General features: G+C 48.9%; 1 protein-coding gene across 1 annotated transcript; it reads right to left on the bottom strand.

The window, feature by feature from the left end:
- Positions 1-226: 226 nt before the first annotated feature.
- On the bottom strand, positions 227-5,663 carry ZFP36L1 (ZFP36 ring finger protein like 1). Its single transcript, XM_032482249.1, has 2 exons — positions 5,450-5,663; positions 227-3,026 (listed from the first exon to the last, which is right to left on the bottom strand). The coding sequence occupies exons 1-2, from the start codon at positions 5,504-5,506 to the stop codon at positions 2,067-2,069; spliced, it is 1,017 nt and encodes a 338-aa protein (XP_032338140.1). The 5' UTR covers positions 5,507-5,663; the 3' UTR covers positions 227-2,066.
- Positions 5,664-16,266: the final 10,603 nt, after the last annotated feature.

The following is a 16,266-nucleotide window of genomic DNA, read 5'->3' on the forward strand; positions in this document are numbered from 1 at the left end:
AACAGAAATACAGGCTGCTTTGCGATACACCTCCACCCCATCCCCTCTAAGTTCAGCAGCCTTCCAGCCTCAACGAAAGGAACCAGCCACTGGTTTAGCTCTAAGGATGAGAAGAAATCAACCCATGCCCTCCTCCTCCTCTTCCCAGCACCTACCTTGTCTACAAACGACAAGCCCGCAGGTAGAGTAGAGCACAAATCAAGTAAGACCAGCTTCACCATCAATGTTTCTTGTAAAAACGGGGTTTATTGATTTTTAAACTGCAAATAGTCGTTACAAAAAGTTTTTTTTTCTTTTAAATAAATTCACACAAAGAAAGAGAAATAGAAAGCAACGGTAGTGACCAGCAAGAGGAATAATAATTACATTCATCTTAACGTGTGTGTGCCAGTTGTTTGCATTAACATTGGAAAACTCCAAAACCTGGAATCCAGAACCTCAAATCTGCAATCGGAATGTCTTGAGATGGGCACGTGGAAGTCAAAGGGTTTCTTTTTTTTTTTTCCCTTTTAGAAGCAATACATAAAAAGTTGTTTTCCTTCTGTACTGTCACAGGACTTCTACATACATTCTCAGTCCTAGTTGTGAAAGGCCTAAAGAGAAAGAAACTCAATTTGCAGTCCAACACAAAGGGGGGAAATTTCTAAAATAAATAATCCAACAGTTTTTTGCATTTTTTTAAATTAATTTTTCATTTTTTTAAAATAAAATAACCAAAAAAAGTGTAAAGTTACAAAAAAATGTCGTTGAAGAATAATATATTAAAACTGTGGAAAAAAAGGAAAGACACGTCACAAAATTTTAAGATTAATATGAAGATCATAATTTAACATAAAAGAATATATTCTATGGATTTGTCATCCCGATAAATATGAACAAAATTAACAAAAAAAAGCATAGTTTGGCAATAAATACGTTTTGATAAGTTAAATAAGCTTTTTTATATTGATGTGCAGTGACAAGCAAAATTTTTGCTCTCCAATTTCTGAAAGTTATATGAAGTTTAAAACCCAGGGAAAAAAGCATGGCGTGAGTGCTCTAACGATAGACCTACGGTATTCTAGAGCAAAAACCATTAAAGCTACTTCTACGGGAAATCGTTTTACACAGATATTGTATGTGGAATGAATACCATTAACTGCTCACCCCTTACATGTTTTTTTTAAGCTTTTCTCTCATTTTTTTTGTTGTTATTTTCTTTTAAGATGTCACATATGAACTGGGGACTTTAGCACCAAAATCAAGTCTCTCATAGTCCATCTAGCTTCCCCTTCCTCCCCACTTAAAAAAAAAGAAAAAAATTAAATCACAAAGTCCCACTTATGTCACAATCTTCGTTCACGTTTGCAGTCTTCCTTCCTGTAGACCTACACGAACCCAGGCAAGATTAGTCAACAGAGGTTCAGGTCGGGAAGAAAAGGTTTTGAATGTCAAGATAGGTTTCCCCAAAAACCCAAGTCTGGCAACAGCTCTCCCAAGGGGGGTGCAGGGGCTACTGGGGAGAGGGGAGGAGGAAGTGTGTGGGAGACCGAAACAAGGGAAGGTGCAATTGTGTTGCCAGTGGAGGGAGCTGCTGGTTCTGGGTTCCCCCCCACCTCCCCCTCCCCCTGGGCAGAGGCTCCGGGAGGCCCACGGGTGCCCTCTGGCGCTGAAGAGGTAATGTAGTCACAGTGACAAAGTTAGATTACAAGGCACTAAGTTGCTTCTGTAAACTGTTACTGCTTTTTCTTTTGTGATTTGGCACTTAAGGCTTAAGCCGGAAAAAAGGCATCTACTGACAAATATGGAACTTGTCTGTTATGCATGGTAAGTGGGCTATAAAATCGAGGGGAGGGAGTTTCAAGCCAGAGGAAGCTACTGACAAATTGACTTGTCCTTATGTTAGGGGGGTTTAAAAGAGGGGGAGGGAGGGGGCATTCCAAGGTTCTAGGGGACAGGGGTTGAGCTTAACCTTATTAATGTAGGGGTTTGTCAGGAATCAGATGGGTAGGGAGGTGAGGGTAGAGGATTTGGGTGCGGGGTGGGGGTGGGGATGGAGTAGGCAGGGGGTCCCTCCCTACCCTGGTTTAGTCATCTGAGATGGAAAGTCTGCTGAAAATGGGCAGGCGTCTTGAGTTGTCCAAAGTAGGGGAGTCTGAGCCACTGTGGCTGCTGCTGGAGCTGCTCAGGTAGCCCTCCTGGTCCGAGAGAGAATCCTGAGGGCTTGGGGGAGAGTCAAACATGTGAGGGGACTCAGACATGGGCCGGAAGAGGAAGGTTGTCGGGGAGCCACCCCCAGGCAGCCCCATGCTAGGGGCAAAGAGGCTCGCCAGCTCCTGGCTGGAGAAGGCGAAGGGGTTATTGGTGCCATCGGGCAGGGTGGGTGAGCCCAGGAGGTCATCAGCGCTCAGGATGGGGGGTGGGGTGATGGACGTGGGGCTGTCCAGCAGCCCCGTGGCAGCGGCGGTGGCAGCGGCACTGGGAAACCCAGCAAAGCTAAAGCTATGCTGGAGGCGGGGACGGTCAGCGGAGAGGTCCCGGGCCCCGGCCAGGGCACGGCGCTCCTCGGCGTTGTGGATGAAGTGGCAGCGGGGCCCATACGGGCAGAAGCCGATGGTGTGGAAGGTGCGGCACAGCTCCGTCTTGTACTTGGGGTGGCGGGTCAGACTTCGGAGCTCATGGATGCCGTGTGCGAACTGGCACTTGTCCCCGTACTTACAGGCGCCGTTCTCCTCGAAGGGGCGGCACAGCTCCGTCTTGTAGCGGCTGGAGTTGACCTGGCCGCTCCCTGGCTGCTTCTGGGTGGGCAGCAGCCGCTCGCCGCCTTCTGAGAAAGAGCGGTCTCGGAAGCGGCTGTCGCGAGAGCTCAGAGCTGGAGCTGGCTCGCCCTTGAGGGTGCTGAGGAGCTGGTTCTGGTGGAACTTGGAGCTGGGCAGGGTGACGGAGTGCCTCCGGGGGAAGCCCCCACCGGCAGGGGTGCCCACCGCCTTCCTGTCCAGCAGGCAGCCCCCGGCACTGGGTGTACTGTAGTTGAGCATCTTGTTACCCTGGAGGGGAGAGAGAGAAGAGAGACCATGATTAGTGAAAAGGCCATCCACCAGGCCCAAGAAGGCTTACCTACTAAGGGCAGCTCCCTCCACAATGAGAAATGCTCCCTCTCTCTCAGAGGAACTGTCCCCACCTATGCCCTGGCAAGCCCCGCTACCCCCCTCTTTCTCCCATTGACCAGCAACAAGGGTTTACTTTGGCCCCACGCATAAGAAACTACAAAAATCCTGGCCTGTGTAAGAAACTCTTACACATGCACCTACTCCGTGCGGATCCCTGGAATGCACCCCCATATCCTGTCCCCAATGCTACCACTTTTATCCATAAAATCCAACTTCTTTACCTCCCAAATAGATTCCTCAGTTTAAAATATCTCACACAACTCACAAACTCTAGTATCCCACCCCCCTAACAAAAACAGGTAAACCTCAGGAGACCGACTATGAGCTAGGTCTCTTTTTAATCAGTCCCTGCTTAATTGACCACCCCCCACCTCACGCCCCACGACTTGGCCTAAGACTCTCAACTTCCTCCTTCAGAAGTGTTCCCCTCCTTTGGCAACAGGTTTCCAGACTGCCTTTGGTTTACCTTGCTGAGAAGGGGAGAGGGAGGGCCAGGAGGAGAAATCCCTGGTGGGGGTGGGAGGTGATTCCCAAATGTAACTCACTGCCCCATGCTCCCAGAAGGGATGCCTTCTACAATGATCTCTCCCACTATTCACCACCCACCCCACCCCCCTCCGCTGGGAAGATGCCTTTGCAGTTAGTCTCCTGGCTGCGAGGGCAGACTTGGATAAGAGCGCCAGTGTTTAATCTTTAACGCAAAGCTGCAGGTGGGAAGGAAAAGAAAAGCACCACATCCCCTCTCCCACCTCCCAGTCAGTAATGGATTTGGGGGAGGGAAGCAGAGCCACCGCAGGCAGGTTTGTCTTCCAATGGGACCTTGCTCACCTGCCCAAACTGTACTCAAGATTTGGAAAGGGTGTGAGCAGGGGACCTGGGAGTTGGCCCCTAGCCTAAGTGGGTGTCATTGTGCAGATTCTAAAGCTGGTCCCTTAGGATCAGCTGCGGGGGATCGGGAATCTGTAACAGCAACCACCCCACGGAGCGGATTACAGGAACCAAGTTGAGAGCCTGTTCCCAACAATGAGGTTCATTTAAAAAGTCCTGCAGGGGGAGAGGGGGAAAGAGAGAAACAGATCAAAGAGCAGGAGAGCCGGCAAGAGAGGGAAGAAGTGCTGGAGAGTTCAGGCAGCCGCCAGGGCGACTGGAGTTTGGGAAAGCGCAGGGAAGGAAGGAAGCTGAAATTCACACTTTTTTGATGTTACTCTTCAGCTCCAGGGTGTCCCTGCACCCCAACCCTGCAGCCCTGGGGCCCTGGCAGCTGCACCGACTGGAGAAGCAAGCTGGGAAAAGAGAGCAACATGACCCGACGTGTTTAAAAGAAGGCAAAACACTTTGGCAATTAAAAGTAGCCTAGCAGCTTCCCTCTTTCAAATTGGGGAGAGGGGGCGAAAAAATTTTAACATCCACAGGCCTTTTGTTCAGTACACATAAACCGCACTCCTGGAACATCCCAGATTTAAAACTTGCTAATTTCCACACCGGCTAGCAAGCTAAACGTCTTAAGCAGGCCCCCATTAAACCCTTCCTCCTCGAGAACCTTGTGCTCAGACCAGTATTTTGTCGTCGTGTCCCCCCATCCCCTCCGTATCGACGAGTAGAGGTGCCTCGAATAACAAGTACAGAGGTGAACCCGAGTTTCATTTTCACCCCAAAGTTTGCATCACGATCGGCTATTACAGGAGGAAGTCTGGCCGGGCTGGGGCGAACTGAAGTCCCACTGCAGACTCCTTTGAATCACAACTCATGGCCTTTTTCTCGCAGATCCCAGCCTCTCCAAAACAGAGGGGGAAACCTACCAAAACGTCGTCCTGAGACTCGCTTTCCCGAGGGACACCCACCTCCCGACCCACAGTCGGGCAATGTGGTTGGAGAGACTCGAACCCTTCCCGGCAGCGGCGACACCCAGAGCGCGCCCAGGGAAACCGAGCCGACTAGCGAAAATGGGCTCAAAAGCAGCACGTTACGGACGAAAGAATGAAAGAAAAACTGCCCCAATCACGGTCAATGCCCTGCGTCCCCCGGGAAGCCCCACGCAAACTTTGTCCCCCCAAACTTCCAAACTCTGGTCTCCAGATTCCCATGTAATCCCTGCCAGGAACTGCTGAAACTCGAAGGGTGGGGAGGAGAGCCAAATTCCTTCAAACTGGGGTAGGGGGTGGAAAATGCGGCGGAGAAAACAACCATCTCACCTCTCCTCTTACCCCTGCCTTCCCAGACCTAAACTTTTGGGGGTTCTTTTTGAGGACAAAAGAAAAAAGAAAAAGACTTTGAAGAGCAAACGCTCCGCCCAACTTTACCTTGCATAAAACTTCGCTCAAGTCGAAGATGGTGGCAGACACGAGGGTGGTGGTCATTCTGGGCGCTCACACAGGGCAGGGACGAGGATCTGGCGTGCCGTGAAGGTCCCGGTGCGGGGAAGGCGCAGCCTCCGGCTCTGCGGTCTGGAGTCCCACACGCCTGCTCCCTGCGCCCCTCGCCTTTCTGACTCCCGGGTTGGGGCGCGCGAAGCCCAATTTATATAAGTTTCAGATTTGGTGGGCTGGAGGGGGAGGAGGAGCTTTAAACTTATTTAAATAAGGAAGAGGAGGAAAAAAAGTTGATTGACACTCAAGTTGAATCAGCCATGCGGTCAAACTCGGGAGAAAAAAAAAAAGAAACTTTCAAAAGGAAGAAGGGGGAGGGGAGACGAGGAAAGAAGGCGAAGAAAAAAAAAAAAAAAACCCCACTGAGAGTCGCGCACAACTTTTTTTTCTTAAAGAGGAAAAGTTTCGAGTCCGCTCGCTTGGCTACCCCGCGCTGGAAGCGCCCCTCTCTGGGGCCGCTCGCTCCGGGGGCGGGGGGGGGGACACCCCCCCTTTGTCAGCCTGCTACCGCGGCTGTGTGACATCACTCATTCCACCCTCTTCGGGGTTCTTGTTGTTGTGTTGTTGTTTTTTCGTCGGGCAGGAAGGCGGGCTCGACTTTCTCTTTTTGCAAGCAGGAGCAGAAGCCCGTCCTTAGCGCCCGGGCTGCGGTTTCCATCTTGAGCAGATCTCCCTTGAAACTTCCCCAAGTGGCCGCACAACTTACTCTTTTCCTGAGTTCCCTTCCGCACTCAGCCCCCTCCGCAAACCCCGCGGGGAGAAAAGATTGGAAATTTGGGGCACACAGAGCGTTTAACTCTAGGGTTTTGTTGTTTTTCTTTCCAGGGGCCGGGGGGAGCGTTGTGGGGGAAGGAGTAGGGAGACTTCCCCCTACTCGGTAAGATCTGGCCTGGCGGGGGCGAGCAGAGTGATTAAGCTCGCCGCACGCGTCTACACTCCCGCTCGCTTTGCAGCGAAGACCGTCCGAGTGTGGGCCAGAGAGGGGGTGTCGCGAAAAAGACCACCGCCCGGGAGGATTGTTTGTTTTAACAGGCCTGGGAGTGGTATTTATTTCCCGCATCAATCTTTAAACATTTTTGTTAAGAAAACCTGACTGCTCATGAACGCCCCTTCACTGCCCCCCCCCAAGAAAACCCACCCAGCGACGCACAACTTTCCCCGCCTGCTCTGAACCCTGGGCTGCGTCGAAACTCCCCCTACCAATATTCACACCCCTAGACGCTTAAACAATTTTTTAAAGTTACTTTGGTAAGAATGAAGGTAAAGAGATGGGGGAGGCGACGCTTAACTTATTGTTGTTTCTCCCCCGCCCCCGCAGGAACGGAACATATGGCTTGTCACACTGCGCTGTTTTGGCGGCATGGGGGCGGAAGGTACGGGATCCTCTAAACAGAAAGGCCCCCAACTGATTATCACTCCTTTGAAAACTGGAAAGTATATATTTATTTACTCATTGGTTCGGATGCCCCTCCACCTACCCACATATAAAGTTGTTAACGCGTCTACAACCGCCTCCTCAGCCTCCGCTGAGGTGCTGGAGTGGAGACCGCGACGGAAATCGCGAGGCTGCAGTTCTTTCCTATTTCCCCGCGTGCCCGACCGCCTCCTCGGCCCTCGCACGTTTCTTCCCAGCACTCGAGGCCGCCGGGTCTGTTATGAAACCCTGTGCGCTGAATGGTTCAGAGCGGGTTCCATTGCGATGTAATTAGGTCACCCCATTATGAGCACGTTTCTTTGGAAAGGACGCGGCGAGCCGAGCAGAGCGCATGAGTCGCACTCTCGAGACAGACAGACAGACAGACACACACACACACACACACACACACACACACACACACACACACACACTTCACTGCCGGTCTTATTTATTCGACACGCACACGCTCTTCACTGCATGTCTTATTTATTCGTCAGCCTCTGAGCAAATCCGGAAAACTTCCAAATCACAACTGTTTTAGGAACCTGTTGTTTTTCATCTTCGCCAAACACAAAATTTTTGCTGCAGCACAAACCTACGTGATCCCCCTTCCGGCCTGCTTTTATTTGTCCCCTCTGACTTAAATTGATGGCCCCCATTTTTAATCAGCCGCTGTCCCTTGCTTTTTCTTCTTTTGCTGTCCAGCCGCCTGTTGCTTCCCTCCCCCGCTCCCATTTTTCAGCTTTTCTTGAAATCTGGCAAGCGCCAGAAAGGGAAATAACTTCCATCCACCTTAATTTAAATCATTCAAATGTAAGTTTTTTTCTTAAAGGGATGTTTGCTCACTCTCTTCCCCACTCCCAAGACGGAGTTGGGGGGAGCGTTTAGTGCAGTTTGTTAGTGATGAGGTAATGAGTTCCAGATTTCAGGACAGAGTAGGGTGCGCGTTAAAACCACAAGGTTAGTTTGCGTCCTGATGTGAAGCTACTTCGGTTTTTGATTCCCTCACTACCCACCCCTCCCACCAAAGGACCCGTTGGTCTTTAAATCTAGAGGGTTCGCGAAGCTCTGCTGGGGGGAACGGGGGAGGGGCGAAGAAACGGGGATGGAACGCGAGGGGGATGGAGGAAGGGGACCCTGAGCGGGCGGGGCCCAGGGCCAACCCGGACCCGCACCCGATGTGCCCCTCTCTCGGTGACGCCGCTTTTCCTCTGCGACTGCGGGACCGGCCTAAAGCATCATCATAGGGCCTGGGCGTCCCAGACTGGCTAAAAAGACTCCCCCCAAAGAGAATGCCGATTCCTCGAATTTCCTCCGCTTCTCCAACTCCCGGAGGGCGCTCCCCTCCCCCGCTCCCGGGGCCGCGGGCTCAGCGGGCGGTGTCCAGCCTGTCCCGCTCGCTCAAGAGTTGTTTACCGGCCCCACCGACCGACCGGGTTTGTTCCAGCTCCCAGAGCCTGTCTCTATAATTAAACTCTTTTTTTAATTGTCGGGTTGCTACGTCATTTCGGGGACTTTCCAAGGGTAAGGGAGCCGGCCTCCTTAACCCTTCGCTGACCTGGCATCCGCGCCCCAGCGGGCCGGGGAACAGAGTCCAGCCGGCCAAGGAAGCCCAGAGCCCTCCTGCCCCCGCCTGGACGTTCTCGGCAGGTGCCCGGTGGTGGCGGGAACAGCAGCGAACCAAGACCCGGGCAGGAAGCCTGAGGGGAGGCGCGCGCGACCCTCCCCCGCCTCCTGCGCTCTGCGCTCAGCCTTTGGCTTCCTCGTTCGCGCGGGGCCCGGAGAGGCCGCCCCTTCACCTGCATTGCTTCTTCCGACCGGGAGGAGATGGGCCAGGTCCGCCGTCCCAGGCCCGACTTCCGGGCCCTCCCCGCTCGCACGGAGCCGATCCCCTTTCGAGAAGGGGCTAGCCAGGTATTTTTGGCTTAGGGGTGTTAGGTTTTGTGAAAGGGGGAAAGTGAAAGTCCTCGGAATTAGGGAAGCGCGACAGATAAATTCATCGGCCAGTCTGGGCGCACCTCGCGGCAGGTGAGCATGTGGAGCATCGGGCCGCTGACCCCTTGATGGCCAGGCCTTGTCACCAATGCCGTCCAAGGCACTCCCTCTCCAGAGCCCCCTTCTGGCCCTGGTTGCAGCACAGGACCTGCCATAGCAGAGCCCTGCGATGTTGCACTTCCTCCCTGGCTTCAGGTTATTTGCAAAAAAGACCCAGATTCTTCTGATGCGGCCCCCTCCTTTCTTCCAACCTCTGCTACCTGAGACTCTGAGACAATGGCCAGGTTCCTGGATTAGAAAAATAGGGAGGAAGGGCCAAGTGCTGCCCTGAACCAGGAGAGTTACTTGGTTCATATTTACCTGCAGTGCTTATGGAATGCAGATTCCTCAGCTTGGATCCAGGCCCAGTGAATCGGATGCTTTGAGGTGGGACCAGGAATCTACATTCTTAGTAAGTGTCCTCTTAGTGACTCAAACATTGTTTGAGAATCAGTGGTCCAGGACTTTGAAGTTGCGCCATTTGGGATGGCTCTGCCATTTTCTAGCTGTGTGACTTTTCAAGACCTTGGCCAAAGCCTCAGCTTCCTCACCTCTAAAATAGCAATAATAATACTACCTAAAATTGGCCAATAAAGTGCCTAGTTTCATGCCTAGCAGAACCCTTGTATATTCCTTGCCATTGCATATAAACTAAACCATTCTTGGGGCCTTATTACAGTACAAAATGAATTCTGGGAGTATTCTCTTTAAGAAATTCTTCACTATAGAGATCCATGAAATGGTCAACCGACAGCTTTGATCTGGATCACTCTCTGACCCCAGCCCCAGCCCTCGACAAGGCAGGCCCTGAGGCCTGGAAAATGGGAGAGGGCACTGGCGCAGAGCCTGGGGAAGAGCAAGGTGAGTCAGGATGAGGTAGTGCAAACCTGCTGTCCGAGTGAAAAATACCTGATTGTTGTCACAAATATTTCTGAAAACTAGATCACCAGGGCCCTGTTGATAGCCAGTGAAAGCCAGATCTTTCTATCTCTCCATGTCCACAAGCCCCTCAAAGTGCTTAGTGGGCCCAGTTCAGTGGCCAGTATCCCCTGAACCAGGCAGAGGCTTCAAGAGAGGGCAGTTGAGGGTCTACTGTAAATGCAGCTCTGCACAGTGTCTGGAACCTCGGGGGTATAGCTCAGGGAGCCCACCACCTCCTGCTAAGGCTGAGGATCCAACCCCAGGAATAGCTCGGCCCTGGGGGAGTCTCATCGCTTTGCAGTGGGATATCTAAACCCTTATTCTTAGGTCAGTTTAACACTTTCCCTACAGAGATGCCCCACTGTTCCATTAAGTTCCCAGGCTAGCCCACAGCTGTACCACCCTCCTACAGCCCGCCTTGCCAGAGCCTGCCTAGAAACAAAGGATAGGACAGCCCAGGAGTTTTGAGCCACCTAGACTTTGAAGGGAAGCCCCAACTCTGCCAGTTGGTCACAAGTTGCACAACTTCCAGCAGGTCACTTAGCCTCTGGGGTGGTCAGGAAGGTGAAGCCCTTTACAGACAGTGCTTAGGTCAGATGGCCGTTTTCCCTGCAGTAATTCCAAGCTGCTAGCAGTTGCTGATGGCTGCTGCACACCCCTCCCTGGGGCTTCCTTTTGCTGGGGCAGCTTCCTAGCAGGCAAAATGCCTCTCTCCTATTGGTGCCACAGCAGCCTGCAGCACTCCAGCATTTTATGGAAATTACTTGTTTACTCCCCACTTGACTATAAACTCCCAAAGGCCAGGCCTCTCTATTACCTGGGCCTCCGGAGTAAGTCCAGTGTAGGTGCTCAGTACGTTTTTTCAGTTTTCACTGAACCCTTGCTGTTGAACCCATTAGGACACTTTGGTCACCAGGAATCTAACAGCAGGAGTAGGAGAAGAAACAGGCAAGAGTTCCAGGGATGGCAGGGAGGGAAGGCTTGGGCTCTGCAGCCTTAACACTGGGATGTTCAGAAGGTAACTCAGGGAGACTGGGCTTCCACAGTCTGCCCAGGACATGTTCTGTGCAGCTGTTAAGAGGCAACACGGTTCAGTGGAATGAGCACCCAGCTAAGAGTTGGGAATTGGATTCCAGAGCTACTCTGTTCCAGTTCAGTGGATCATTCTCTACTCTAGGCTTCAGTGTTCTGAGCTATAGATGGAGAAGGTTGGACTAGGCTGGTGGTGCTCAAACATCACTCTGAGCTTTTAAAAATGTGCAGATGCTCGTTGCCAGGCCCCACCCTGTCTCCAAAGATATTGCTTCAGTTGGTCTGGGGTGAGGCCCAGCATTTGTATTTTCTAAGCTGCCTAGATGACTCTTATGAAGCCAGAAACACTGGATTTGGTTGCTTTAGAGCAGTGGTTCTCAACCAGGGGTGATTTTGCCCTGCAGTGAGCATTTGGCAATGTCTGGAGATATTTTAAGCTATCACAGCTGGAGGGGTAAAGGTCAGTGCTACTGGCATCTAGAAGGTAGAGACCAGGAATGCTGCTAAACATCCTGCAATGCACAGGCCAACCTCCCACACCCCCCCACAACAAAAAATTATCTGGCCCAAAGTATCAACAGTACCAAGACTGAGAAACTCTATTTTAGAAGTTATTTCTAACTCCAAGATTCCTGTGTACCCTGCAAACCCTCTCTTACAGCAGTCCAAGTAATTTTTTTCAAAACCTAGATCTGATCTTGTGTTACAATTGCCTAAAACCCTTGCTACTACCCCTTTTAAAATAAAAACAAAAAATAAAAAAGAAGAAAATGAATATATGTGTGTATACGCATGACTGGGACATTTTGCTGCATGTCAGAAATTGACACATAATTGACTGTACTTCAATAAAAAAAATTAAAAAATAAAATAAAATAAAACCCTTAGTCTAGCATAATCAGACTCTTTTACTGCTCCAGTCTTGACTTTCATACCCCTCCTCTTCCCACCACCACCTTTTCTACCCCCCCTCAGGCACTCCCTGTACTCTAGTCAGTTTCAGACGAAAATGAACCACCCTTCCTCCTGCCCCAGGGCCTTGACACATGCCATTTCTTCTATCTGAATTGACTTTCCTTTGGCCCAAGTAAATTCTAAATCATTCTTTAGAACCCAGCTCAAGCATCACTTCCTCAATCATTCTTGGCACCCCCTGCCCCCTCAGGGCAAGGTGTCTGACCTCTCTCTTCTGTCCTTATGGAATGTTCACTTCCTTCAAAGTAGTTATTTCAATTTGTGACTATTTGTTCATTCCTGAACTTTTGTTTTACTATTTAACTTAACATACAATAAAACTGACCTTTATTTGGTGTACAATTCTATGAATTTTAACACGTGAATAGGTTCATGTAATCACCACCTCAATCAGGAAACAGAACAATTCCATCACCCTAAAAAACTCCCTCATGCTCTCGCTTTATAGTCAGACCCTCCCCCATCTCTTACTCTAGCAACTGCTGATCTGTTCTCTATACTGTCATTTTGTCTTTTCCAGAATGCCATACAACTAGAATCATACAGTCTGTATGATTTCACAGAGCATAATGCCTTTGGGATTTATCCATGTTGTTGCAGGTAGCAATAGTTCATTCGTTTTAATTGAAGAATAGTATTTCACTATATAGGTGCACCACCACTTATACACATAAGTGGTGTATATACTTGTATACACAAGCAGTCACTTGTTAAAGAACATTGGATTATTTCCAGTTTAGGGCTATTGTGAATATAGCTGCAGTAAGCACTGTGTACAGATTTTTGTGTGAACATAAGTTCTTATTTCTCTAGGGTAAGTAAGTAGGACTGGGATTGCTGGGTCATATGGTAAGTGTATATTGAAGTTTATTTTTTAAAAAACCTGCCAGATCATATTTGAGAGTGGATATACCATTTTGTATCTCCAACAGCAATATGTGAGAGTTTCCAGTTGCTCTGGATCCCTAGCAGCCCTTATAATTGTCAGTATTTTTTATTTTATTCACTATAACAGATGTGTAGTTGTATCTCATTGTGGTTTTAATTTGCATTTCTCTAACGGGTAATGATGTTAAACAACTTTTAGTGTGCCTATCTGCCACCTGTATTTCCTCTTTGGTGAAATATGGGTTCAAGTCTTTTGCCCATTTTTAATCTGGTTGCTTGTTTTTTTACTGGTGAGGTTTGGGGGTTCTTTATATATTCTGGATGTAGGCTTTTGTTGAATAAGTGATTTGCAAATATTTTCTCCAGTCTGTACCTTATCTTCTCACTCTCTGAACAAAGTATCTTTCACAGAGTGAAGTTTTTAATTTTGATGAAGTCTAACTTATCAGTTTTATCTTTTATGCATCATGCTTTTGGTGACACATCTAAGGACTCTTTACCTAACCCTAGGTCATTTATTTTTCTTCTAACAGTTTTATAGTTTTGTGTTTTACACTTCGATGAATTTGGAGTTAGTTTTTATATAAAATGGGAGGTTCTGATGAAGCCCAATTTTATTGCCTATAGAAGTCCAATCCCAACACTGTTTATTGAACAGAGTGTCATTTTTCTATTGAATTGCTTTTGTACCTATCCAAAATTCAGTTGGCCATATTTGTATGAGTCTATTCTGTTCCGTTGATCTGTGTGCCATTCCTTCACCAATACCACACTGTCTTGATTACGGTAACATTATAGTTAAATCTTGAAATCAGGTGGTACAATTCCTCCAACTTTATTCTTAATTTTCAGAATTGTTTTAGCTAATCTAGTTCCTTTGCCTTTTCATGTAAATTTCAGATTCAGCTTGTCTATAACAACAAAAAAATCCTGCTGTGATTTTTATTGGAATTGCATTAAGTCCATAAATCAGTTCAGGAAGTAACATCTTTATGCTGTGTCTTCTAATCCATGAACATGATATGTCTATTTATTTAGGTCTTCTTTGATTTCTTCAGTGTTTTATAGTTTTTAGCACACAGATCTTAGATTTGTTTTGTTAGATTTATACCTAATGTCCACCCCCTCCCCTTTTTTGGAACAACAGTTGGTCCTTGAACAACGCAAAGGTTAGGGACACTGACCTTCCTCACATTCAAAAATCCACATATAACTTATAGTTGGCCCTCTGGAATATGCACAGTTCCTCATATCTGCGATTCCGCATCTGCAAATTCAACCAACCTTGGATCACGTAGTACTGTAGTATTTACTATTGAAAAAAATAAGTGGACCTGCACAGTTCAAACCAGCATTGTTCAAGGGCCATCTGTATTGTAATTTTTTCTTAATTTCAGTTTTCAATTTCTCATTGCTAGTTTATAGACATACTGTTGATTTTTGTGTATTGACCTTGTATCCTGTCATCTTACAAAAGTCTCTTTAATTTTGAGAAGGTTTTTTGGTGGATTTTTTGGATTCCTTGAGTTTTGTTATTGGATTTTTTTTTAACCTAGACAATCATGTTGTCTGTGAACAGGAATAGTTTAATTACTTCCTTTCCACTCTTGTGCATTGAATTTCTTTTTCTTGCCTTATTGCCGTGTCTGGGACTTCCAGTATGATGTTGAATAGCGTGGCAAGAGTGGACACGCTCACCTGGACCCCATCCTTAAGGAAAACCATTCAGTCTCTCACTACTAATTATGATATTAGTTGCCAGTTTTTTGTAGTCATCTAACTTTTTGACATCCCTCTTCCCACCAGGATGGACAGTCCATGAGAGCAAGCTCTCTCTGCTCTCAGCTCAACCCCCAGTACCTGGCACAGTGCCTAGCTCACAGTAGGCCCTCAATAAGTAACTCTCTACTTTGGTAGCGTAACCAGCCACAACCACTGTCCTGTACAACAGACCACAGAGGGAATTGGCTGAACATGCACAGACATCTCGAAGAATAATGTTACAATAAATATTCCAATGGATCCAACTAGGCAGTGGCCCCACAGAGTTGACTGTTTTAAGCTGTAGAGCATCTGTAGATTGGCTAGAAACTGTGTCAAAGCATTTATCTGTGAGGAATAGATGATTGCAGTAAAATAACTAATTTAGATCGAGAGCATTCCATTCCCAAAGGGAATTTAAACAAAAAGCTCTCAGCTCTGAAAAACAGGGGCTTTCAGGGTAAAAAGTCCCACTGCTCTGAAATCTTAGGCCCTCAGACGGGTGGGGTTGTTTCGCTAAATTTATTTCAGCCGCTTATAGAAACAGAAGAGGGAAGAGGGGGGAGGCTGCCTGCGCACCAGCCCCAGCTCTGGAGTATTAATATCTGCCGGGTCAGGCTTTTATTTGGGTTTTGTTTTACCTTTTGGGGGTGGGGAGGCAGGCCGGCAGCAGGAGTATCTGGCAGCTGCACGGCTCTGAGCTGTGCTTTCTAACTTTCTTTCCACACATTTCCCTGCAAGCCAAACCCAGCCCGCCCCGCCCCGCCCCTGCCTCACCTTGGGATGGCCCTCTACCCACTGAGTACCAAGCACTGTGCCGGGCCTTTCGCCTTTGACACCAGCTTTTCTCCCAGTCCCAGGAGTCTGAGCTCAGAGAGGGAGAGACTGAATCTACTTGTCTGCTTCCTGGCACAAGTGTGAGCGTAGGAAGAGACTGGGGCCTTTGTCCCTGGCCCCCACCAGAACCCCCTACCCGTTCCTATACCTGCACCCCCAGTGGCTGCACTACTTGATAAAATCCGGGCTTTGTTACCCCTGTCTTCCTCCTCCTCAGCCTCCCCAAGCACCAAACACACATTCTTCTTAGTACCTGATACCTGAACAGTCTCTCTGTCACACACATCCCCATATGTAGAAAAGAGAGTCAAATGAAACCACCCTGTTTCCTTTTAAAACTTGTTTTTGTGCTGCATTTGGGATGCTCTGTGGTGCACAGATTAATTACCTCCCTCAGACATGGGGGAAACTGAGGCACAGGAGGGGAGGCGGCAGCACACCCAGTGCAGGCAGGTGAGATCAGTGTCCACCGGCTGGCTCTTGGAGGTGTCCTGACTTCAAAAGGACCAGAGGACAGGGCTGTGTGAGAGCTCGCTGCTACAGGGTCGTGACTGTCTAAGGGCAGGAAACGGAAACACACACAAGGAAGCTAAAAAATCTGCTGGGCTTAAGACTTGAATAATTACATGAGAATATGGGGAAGTACCTCGCACAGGGACGGGCCTGTGGGAGCCCAACAAATGGCAGTTTGAGTCCTTGGCAAATTCCTGCTTGCTGGGTCACCAAGGAAGATGGAGAAAGAGGCATCTGTCCTCTCCACTCCTCAGCCCCCAGGTAGAAAGACTGAACCAGGACTGGTGGGAGGGAGGATGGCCTGGAGCAGGAGTTGGGAAGAGGTCCGATATGAAGATTCTCCGGCTCTAAAGTGGAGGATCTGCTTCAGGGA

This window comes from Camelus ferus, chromosome 6 (genome assembly GCF_009834535.1).
Source record: "Camelus ferus isolate YT-003-E chromosome 6, BCGSAC_Cfer_1.0, whole genome shotgun sequence".
Classification (NCBI taxonomy): Eukaryota; Metazoa; Chordata; class Mammalia; order Artiodactyla; family Camelidae; genus Camelus; species Camelus ferus.

What these genes read in the sequence shown, in the direction of transcription:
- ZFP36L1 (XM_032482249.1), bottom strand. Translation starts at nt 5,506, where the DNA reads ATGACCACCACCCTCGTGTCTGCCACCATCTTCGACTTGAGCGAAGTT. An exon ending in TGAGCGAAGTTTTATGCAAG is followed by an intron (nt 3,027 to 5,449) that starts GTAAAGTTGGGC and finishes TCTCCCCTCCAG; the next exon opens with GGTAACAAGATGCTCAACTA.